The sequence below is a fragment of the Podarcis filfolensis genome (assembly GCF_964270895.1).
Source record: "Podarcis filfolensis genome assembly, chromosome: 2".
Lineage (NCBI taxonomy): Eukaryota > Metazoa > Chordata > Lepidosauria > Squamata > Lacertidae > Podarcis > Podarcis filfolensis.
Genome location: NC_139605.1, coordinates 56,894,007 through 56,904,066, shown reverse-complemented (window position 1 = coordinate 56,904,066; position 10,060 = coordinate 56,894,007). Strand labels below are relative to the sequence as shown.

Below are 10,060 nucleotides of genomic sequence, written 5' to 3'. Positions count from 1 at the left end.
TATGTAAAGATGTGCCAGGCACACACACAAATTCCATTCTTTGCATTCCACTCTTTTTTCACTCAGGTCACATTAAGTTTACAATGATCTGTTTTCCTTCAGTGTATAATTAATTAGTTGTTCTGTTTTCCTTCAGTGTATAATTAATTGTTTGTTTTTATATTCTGATCATAACATTAGTAATTGATTTAGACATAATATAATCAATCATAAATCTAGGTGGATTAAAAGCTTAGATACTTGTCTAAGGTCCATTAGCAAAAGACCCTTTGAAGAATTGGAGATTAATGGATTTTGGGTAACCCCTCCTTATACCTATGTTAACCAATAAGGAACTAGCCTCTTTGTTTGTATTTTAACCAATCAGCCACTAACATATGAGTGGCCATGCTTTTGTAAGATTCAATAAAAAGAGAGACACAGATGAGTTTCAGGCACGCACGCACTCTCTCTCAAGAGGCAGCCTTGGAGCTCAGCTGGGATCTCAAAAACACCATCCACTTGTTTGCCTTGATTCGAACGCAACTCAACAGGTAATACTGGCCCAGAAATGGAAACAGCAGGATATACCAACGGTGGACGAGTGGAGATTGAAGTTATTAGACTACGCGGAGTTGGACAAATTGACAGGAAAAATTAGATATCTAAGAGACCAAAAGTTCATTAAGGATTGGGGGAAATATGTAGACTACCTGGATTATGTAAGTGAGGGACAAACAACGTTAGTGGGATTTAAAGAAGCACTGTGAAGCACTAAGAGTTATTGTCTAAAGGAAATAGAAGAAAAGAGAGATATATAATGTCAATATAAGTTAGGGAATACGTAATTTTAATTATAATTGCGAATGATTTTCGGATAAGCTGAAGGAAGTCCCAAAAGAGAAAGCAATGTAAAATCTTTGATGGAGTATTTAATGTGGGTTTTATGTTCTTTTTCTTATTTGTACTTTATTATCTATATATATTTTTTGTTATTTCTTATTTGAAGTAAATTAATAAAAATTCATATGAAAATATATATATATAAACCATATATCCTAAAGACACCACGGTGTCTGCTGTGCCTCACTTGCAAAAGGAAACACAAACTCTGGGTAAGTGCCTGAAACCCCTGGAATCTCGCACCGCTCAGATATTGGGGTGTCACGCAACAATATTAACAAAGCCAGAGATTCATTCTAGTGATGTGCTAGGAAAAAACAAACCCGAAGCCCCAATCGTGAGCTTTTAATGTCATATTGGGCTTCACTGTATAAATTAATTTAATTAAAAATAGTTATAATCCACCTTCACCTAAAGGTCTCAGGGTAGAAATGTACTTGGTCCAAACCCAATAATTAAACAAAATGCAGAATTTAGATACCACCAGCAGCAACCAACAATCAAATATGCAATACACCCCACTCTTCCCCGAAAGCCCGGGCAAAGAGATAGCTGTGTCTTCACCTGCTGATGAAGCGACACTGGTGTTATGGCAAGCCGTACCTCAGAGGGAGGTCATTCCAAGGGTGATGAGCCACTGCAAGAAAAGCCCAGTCTCTGGGCCATTTGGATGAGAAGCAGCCTATTTCTTACTTACCTGCAGAGGCCAATGTATAAGGCAGAGACAATGTCCTTCAAAGAATCCATCTCATAGTCTTATTTCAACTCAATGAACTTTGCACTAGTCTATCTAATTTGTTCATTTCATTTCTATACCACCAGGGCATTGTACACAAAAATCCAATAAAAATGCACCCCATAAAACATTAAAAGGCCATAAAATCATGCCCTCACATCATGAACCACTGTTGTAGGTGGGACAACAACCAGGACTTCCCTTGGTGATCTGAAAGCTCAGTCCAGCAGATATTTGGAGAGGCGTTCCATTGAGAACTTGGTTCCCAGGATGTCCAAGGCTTCATTCACCAGTATGAACTCCTAAATTGGGTTCAGAAGCTCAATAAGGATCAGTGAAATAGGATCCCCTTTCATAACACCACTCAAAACCCAAGCAACTGGATTCTGCACCAGCTGCAGTTACCAGACCATCTTCAAGGGCATCCCTATGCATTTATACCCCACCTTTCTTCCAAGGAGTTCAAGTAGTGCACATTGTTCTTCTCCCTCTCCATTTGAACCTCAAGGTCACCCAGCAAGCTTCATGGGGTTTCGAACCCTAGTCACCCAGGTCCTAGTCCAACCCTCTAACCACTACACCACATGGGTGTAATTTGATTTAAAACATTCTTGGTGCTCTTTTCTTCCAAACTGTTCTTGCCTTTGCACTTCACTGCTCAATCAAGGAGGAGAGCAATGGCCGTTCTGTAGCCATTCTGATTGTTGCATTAAGGATGAGAGCAGAGGAATGGAGCCACTGGATAAAAATTGGCTCAGTCAGTTGTTTACATGTGGGGACATTCCAGCCCAGTGAACTTTACTGCTGCTTATCATCAAGAGTTTAGTGGCAGAAAAACTCAGATATTTGCCTGCCATCCCTCTCCACAAGTCACCTGGCATGTTAGCATGTAATGTCATGTTTTCTGCAATTTAGGGAACTGAAAAGGCCTTTTTATGAGCTTGTTTATTATTTTTGTAAGCAAATGTTGGAATTATATAGATCAGCTTATCAGTGTACATAAATTGTGATGTGCAGGACATATATTGATTGCCCTATGCTTAGTTAGTGAAACCCTCCACAATTGCATCTATAGAGAAACCCACATGCATGGTGTTATTTCTCTGCAGTGTTGGATTGCAACTCAGGCACTGGTGCTCAGTAATGATATGCTTTCGCAAGCCTTAGTATGCATTCCACATCACGGCTCTGAAAGGCATAGCTGGCTACAGGCAAGATTAAATGACAGTTGTATGTTACTGACCTCTAGTGGTGGCCTATTTTGTGACACATAAATATTATCGGTGGCAATATATTGTAGGATTTTGTTTATAACAGGGCCTCTGGAATATCACCAGGCCTTATCTGCTGCCATCTTTCAAGGAACTCTCTAGGTAGTTAATTACTACTAAAGATTAGCTTGTTTTTTTTAAAAAAATGCAGTCAGTCATGTAATTATCAATTCATGTGCTGGACAGCTGGTGAATGGCACCCTTTGATGCCAACGCACCATATGTTATGTGTTACATACACATAATACATTTAAAGAAAATTCCCCTACCCCAAGAATCCAGGGAACTGTAGTTTGTTAAGGTGCTGAGAACTGTAGCTCTGTGAAAGGTAAGCTATAGTTCCCATGATTCTTTTTTTTTGGGGGGGAGGGATGTGCTTTAAATGTAAGCAATCAACATCTGGACAAATTTTCATTAGTTCACAAACCATAAAAATCACTGCATCATCATCATGATAATGACGATAGTAATGATCTAGATTAAAAATACTAGAATGTGAAAGGATACTTCCTAAACTATAAGAAAATAGAAGCTACAATTTCCAAAATTAGTTGGCCACCAGGCTTCATGGAAATGGCTTTCAATTGGTTTGCCCACTATGAACCTCTGATTCCCCTATCACCAATATAGGTGCATTTACTTATTTATTTTCCTCTGCCAAATGTTGGCAGGCACAACAGAAGTAACTATGATTTAGTTTAGATTCTTGCATTGCAGGGGGTTACACTAGATGACTCCCAGGGTCCATTCCAGCTCTACGAGTCTATGATTTTATGAGCTACTCCAAGATCACCTTGACTTGCTTATCAAGATGACTGTCTGGCTTCAGATAAATAAAGGGTACTGATGCCAATGGAAGCTTTCTTCCCAATTCAAATAGTAGCTTCAGAGGAGCATGTTTTGTCAATAACATGGCAGGGGAGGAATGGGTTAAACCTTCCCTTTGTATCTGCTGTGATTCAGGTCATTATCACCCTACCCCACACCACTGCTTTTTAAAAAATGTGCACATTACTTGTAAAGATGCATTTAACATCACAAGTCATTTGACCTTAATAGACCAGGAGTGCATAGCTTTAAAATTTCTTAATCTGACTTTTACATTTCTTTTTAACTCAGGAGAACCACACTGCTACATTAATCATATGAAAATGGTGATTTGAAAGAAAAAGAAAATACGAGCCAGCCCCAATCAAGGTTGTAAAAATTATATATTGAGTACAGTGTTCATAAACCTTAGTTATTACAAAAACCCTACCATTTTTTAGGCAATGCAAGCAATACAAACATGAAATGCAATACATGTTAAGTACTTTGTCACATTTTAAATTTAGTATTTCTTTCTAACTTTTTTCCTCTGCATGACCTCTTAGAATCATAGAATCATAGAGTTGGAAGGGCCATCGAGTCCAACCCCCTGCCAAGCAGGAAACACCATCAGAGCACTCCTGACATATGGTTGTCAAGCCTCTGCTTAAAGACCTCCAAAGAAGGAGACTCCACCACACTCCTTGGCAGCAAATTCCACTGTCGAACAGCTCTTACTGTCAGGAAGTTCTTCCTAATGTTTAGGTGGAATCTTCTTTCTTGTAGTTTGGAACCATTGCTCCGTGTCCGCTTCTCTGGAGCAGCAGAAAACAACCTTCTCTCTCTTCTCTCTCTCCTCTCCCTTTTCTCCGTTCAGTATGTTGTTGTTCTGTTTGCTACTGTTGTTCAGATTCTGTCTGCTTTCCCCTTTCTGCTGAATTCAACATCAACAGAACACAAAGCTTTCACTCTCTCAGAAACTGACAGCAAGAGTGGCCAGGTGGTCTATGCAAGGGAGCCAGTGGGCTGCAAGAGGCATCTGATAATCTGGTGCCAACTCACCCACATGTGCCACTGAGTCCAAGGAGAGGAGGAAGAATGCAGATATATAGTGGTGCAGCCATCTGTGCCCCTTGGCCAAACTTTAATATTCCCACAAAGAAGTGATAAACGCTTGCAAATAAAGGGCCTTTGGAATTCTGCCCGGGGGGTGGGGCTACAGTTCAAACTCCTGAGCTCACCTTTCACAACCAGAAGTTTAGAAGCTACCCCAAACAGACAGGTAAAATATTGCAGACACTCCAAGTTTCCCTATTTTCCAGGGCCGTCCCTGATTTAGAAAAGCCATCCCAGTTTCTGACTTAATCCTGGAATGTCCCGCTTTTCCTTAGGACGTCCCTATTTTCATTGGAGAAAATGTTGGAGTGTATGGAGTTATCCAACCCCTGAGCCATCTGAAGGCTATTCTGTATAGGGAAGGGTTTTTTTAATGTTTAATTATGTTTTTTATATATGTTGGAAGTCACCCATTAAGATGTGTAGAGTATAAATAGTGAAATTATTATTATGGAATGGGACGTCCCTATTTTCAATGGAGAAATGTTGGAGGGTATGATATTGCTCATATCACAACATATGCTTGCAATAGCAAAGACTTAGGTCCAAGTTTGTTTAAGGAACTTGGAACTAAGGCAAATCATTGAAAGGTGAGTCTTTTCATTCTGAGTGGCAGAAATGGATGAGTGTGTGTGCACCATAGGCATAGTGCTGTATCCAGTAATGGCATTGTGTCAGTGGAAAAAGACTAATACAACAGGATTTTCCCTTCATCTTCTCCCCCTACAGCAGCTCATACACCCTCAGTGCTGCACCAGTGGGTTTCCACAGGCACAATAGAACTTTCATTACCTCTTCTTCCCTCTCCCCCCCACCTCAAAAATCTGTTCCAGAGGGCATTCCAACCCTCCAGAGCTAATGTTGAGGGTGGAGTAGGGGGCTAAGGAGACAGGTTAGGAGAAGCTCCATTGCATGCACCCAAGTCTGGCAGTTTGTACAGTTTGAATCATTCAAAGATGAAGAACCTGTGGCCCTTCAGGTGTTGCAGGACTACAACTCCCATCCTTGAGACTTCGGCCTTTGTCTATAATACCTGAAGTTCATGTGAGCTCAGCTGCACCAGGAGACCCACAGGTTCCCCTTTCCTGACTTAGCTTCTAAGTGAATAGCTATCCAAGATACGGTGTTTTCTATTGTGGCACCTAGCTTGGAAACTCCTTCCTTTGGGAAGTTCTCCTAGCACCTTTATTCCTAGCAGCACTGACTTCAAGCTTTGCCATAATGGCATTTCTATCCTTTTGTAAGTTGTTTTAATTTTTTAGTGCCATTTTATCTCTGTTTTACTCTGCATTGCTGCGTTATTGTGGATGCAAATTGTTATATTATTGTAAGCCTCCTTGCAGATTGTAGGGATGGGTTCTGGCTCAACTTTAAATCTGTTTCCATGCCTACATTATTCAAAATCAACACACTGTTCCGTTAAAAGCAGGCAGTGTTGCACGATTTCCCTTGCAAAACGTATCTGATACGGATGCTATGCGCTGTCACCACACTAAATGCAAATACCCCTTGCGTTTCGCTCACTGGCAAACAACCACGTGGCTCTTCTGCATCCAGGGTTTAAAATGGAGATTCCAAATTAAACCGGAAGCCAGATGCGGGCGCGTGCAAATGTGACACATAGGTGTGATTACAGACTTGTAGAAATTGGCTTGCGCGCACGCCCAGCTTCCGAGTTTAGTCTGAAATCCATTTTTGTTTTCTGTGTTCCGCCTGGCACGTGATTTTAACCCCCCCCCCCTTTTCGCGCAAAGATTCTAAAGCCCAAGCGCAATCTGTCGGTATCGCACAAGGCTCCTGCGTGCATTGCATGATTTGGGCTGGGAGGGAGCAATTTAAGAAGATTGACCTTTTGCTGCTGCTGCAACCTGAGGGGCGTTTGGTACGGGATTTTCTTTTTGGGGGGTGTGGGGCTGCGAATCCAAACCAGCCTCATAACGCCACTTTTATAAACTGCGGTACCAGCAGCGTGCTACACTGCAAGAACTGTTGCCAGCTGCTGTTCCCCAAGCACATCCCTCCAAGCCGCAGCAGGGTAACAGGGAGCAGACTTCTAGAACACTCTGAAACTAACACACACACACCACACATTTCAGACGAAATTGTAAAGAGAATAAGCTCCTGGCCTCGCTGCTGCCTTTATTGCTGGGTGAGGAGACTGCTGAAAGTTAGATTTCTCCAAAGTTTGGCAACTATTAACTTTTGTCTCGGAGGAAACAAAAAAAAAGCCAACGAACCACGCAGCACCAAGAAGGAACGGAAAATTCTGTATTATAACTCCCGCTCCCACAATCCCTGTGAGCTTCCACTAACTACTCTAGACCCCTCTCTTTATTTTATTGTTTGCGGCGGCGGCGCGCGCGGAACGCGGTCGGAAGTTTCGAATTGTCACGTCACTTCCGCGGAGTGACGCAACTGCGGGTCAGAGGCAGCAGCAAAATGGCGGCTCCGGAGGAGCGGGAGCTGTCGGCGGAACAGACCGAGAAGCTGCTCCAGTTCCAGGTGCTGGACGCGGGCGCGGCCGGTGGAGGGGGGCGCGGCGGGCTGAGCCAGGGCGGCCGCCTGGGCGGGAGGCTGGGCCCCCTCTCCGCCCTCGCGTGGGTCCCCGGCGCGCCGGGCGGCCAAGAGGAGCGGGCGGCGCCGGGGGTTGGGGGGCGGAGGAGAGCAGGCTGGCCGGCCTGAGGTTTCTGCTGGGCGGGGGGCAGCGGCGGCGGGGCCAGAGAGCGGGGCGCGGAGGGTGCGCTCGGCGGAAGCGGCCACGGGCTCGGTCTGACCATCGATGGCCTGATGGCTGCCAGCCTAGGGAGGCCGCCGCCTGGACCTGCCTCCCACCCCCCTGCAACGCGGGTATGGCCGTGGGGTGGGAACCAGCAACGTATAGTCCGTGGGGTCGGCCTGCGAGCGGTTAAGCTTGCTTCGCTGTTTTGTGCTCTTCCGCAGCGTACCATTTAAATAAATAATCACCCGCAGATATTATGCGTTGTGATGGTTAAGAGCAACAAACAGGAAATGAGTCAGTACACCTGTCTGGGGGAGGGACATCCCGGTTGCTAAGCTGATTATTAAAAAGGAGCTTCCCTTCCCCCCCCTGCTTTTTTATTTTTAAAGGTTGCTCTACTGAGAGGCGAGGAGAATCCCAATTACAAGCTCCTATAGCGCCCAGTCGAGCATATTTTCTTGGAAGTAAATTCCACCGAGTCCAGTGGTCTCCACTGCCAAGTATGAGTGCCCTCTTCCTGCTCTTTAGTATTCCATAGAGAGCCTTAAACTGTCTTGCACCACTTGGCATAAACAATTGAGAGAGTATATTTTGGACTTTCCTAAAAAGTAGAAAGCTCTGTATTGGGGATTCATTCCCATGATGGCTTATAACTTAAATTGTGGTATTTCTTCACACAAGTGGCCTTCTGTTTAGCCAGGGTTGAATGCTTTGATTGCCATTTTGCTCTTTTTAAGTCATGGGCAAGACTGCCTCCCACACCTTTCAGTTTCTATTAACATTATAACCTTCCATACATGACTGTAGTGGAGAATGTTAGTACTGCTCTGACGTTTTTAGCATGGTTGCAACTTTTAATTCTCTCACTGCTGACAGAAGTGGGAGGTTCCAGTAAGAATTATTGACGGTGAGTTGAGCATTTCATAAAAAATCCAAACACTGTTGTAGGGGAGCTGGATGGAGATGGGGCTGAGGAAGAACAGCAACTACTCTGTCTCCCCTCCCCCAAAGATCCAATTTTCTCTTGTTATACCTATATTTGACATTTCTTTGTCAGGGGTCTTAGTCAATTCTTGTCTTCTGGAGGAGGGTTGGTTTTTTTGTTTTTGCCTTTTGGGAGAGCACATTGGGGTGAAAGCACTCCCTTTATTGTTTTGAATAATCACAATATATTAACAATTAAATCAAAATGTAATGTTCACTGTTTCTTAAATGTACTAACTGCAAGTCTAAAGAACCTATCCCACACACAGCAGTACTCTTCAAACACCCCTCATTCTTCTAAGTTTCCAATCCTTCTTTTCTCTTTGCTTCTAAAGCTGCTAAATTACCTTAGTTGTACTACTTTGAAGAGATTATTTGGTTTAAGCCATATTCGGGCATTTGATAAATGCCACATACTTTACTGTGTGTGTTTGTTGCATTTTGAAATGCCAGTTGGTAGGTGGCGGCACTTAGAGCCATAGTTGCCTTTGACTGGACTTAATGGTCCAGGTGTCCTTTACCTTACCTTATCTTTACCTCACCATTGATGTGAGGCAGACACCACTGTACTTCACTTTTTTGAGCAAAAAAAGTGAGGCAGTTTGGGGTGGAGGGATATAGTACTGGGCCAGTTGCTCTTGTGGCTCTGTTTGTGCTTGTCTGAAATAAAGAGATGGAGGGAGAACTGAAAATACTGCTATTATATTACCACTCACTCAGCCCAGAAAAAAAATGATACTATGACATTATAATAGGAAATGTATAATAGGCAAGTAGGTGCAATTTGTTGTTCAGCTGCTCACCTAAAACAAATGCTGAGCAGGTAACTGTACTGCTGATCTGGTGTATATTGAAACTATCTACATACATTTGAAATGATGGGAATTTTGAAAATATATGGTTTTCTTAAGACTTAAGACATAAACTGGCTATAATGGGGAGAAGAAAGTGACCATATATGCATTTAGTCTAAAGTAATGCATTTCCAGACCTTCCTTCAAAAATATTTTACAACAGGCGTGGTAAACCTCGAGTCCAGGAGATAAATGTGGGCTCTCTATCTGACTTCTAGGCCTGCCTAGGCCATACTCCACACTGGCTCTGCTCCCTCCTCAAGTGCTTTTGTCTGGCTAGAATGTGTCCTAAGAATGTCTCTTGGTCGCCCAGATGGAGGTGTGTAGAAACTTCAAGTTTTTTACTTGGCTGGAATGTAGCCTGTTGTACAAAGATAAGATTCACATCATTTGGCCTGCAGACATTTGTTCTGGGCCCTGCCTGTCAGTGGCATGCAACCTCTGGAAAGCTGCCCCTGAATGAGTGTGGCCCTTGGGCTGAGAAGATTCTCCACCCCGTATTACAGAGTCCGCATTTCACTGTTATAAGGCTCAGTTTCATGCATACGCAGTGTTCCAGATAAATGGAATTTTATTTTCTTTGTACATGTAGATGCTATTCTTGTCTCTGTGTATTTCCCTCATTGTTTAGAATGGAAGTGGTCAGCTCTGAACCAAACAAGTGTCGGATGGTGACTTGAAAAATATGTAT

General features: G+C 43.2%; 1 protein-coding gene across 2 annotated transcripts in view; it reads left to right on the top strand.

Annotated features, from left to right (window-relative positions):
* Positions 1-10,060, top strand: part of FAF2 (Fas associated factor family member 2) — a 32,494-nt gene that overhangs the window by 8,053 nt on the left and 14,381 nt on the right. Inside the window, exon 1 of one of the 2 annotated variants that reach the window (XM_083603897.1) lies at positions 7,171-7,314. The exons of the other annotated variant lie outside the window; for it this stretch is intronic. Within the exon in view, the coding sequence (XP_083460023.1) occupies positions 7,252-7,314 (63 nt within the window). The 5' untranslated portion in view covers positions 7,171-7,251. Of the gene's footprint in view, positions 1-7,170; positions 7,315-10,060 lie in introns of those variants that run through there. 2 annotated transcript variants of the gene reach the window in all.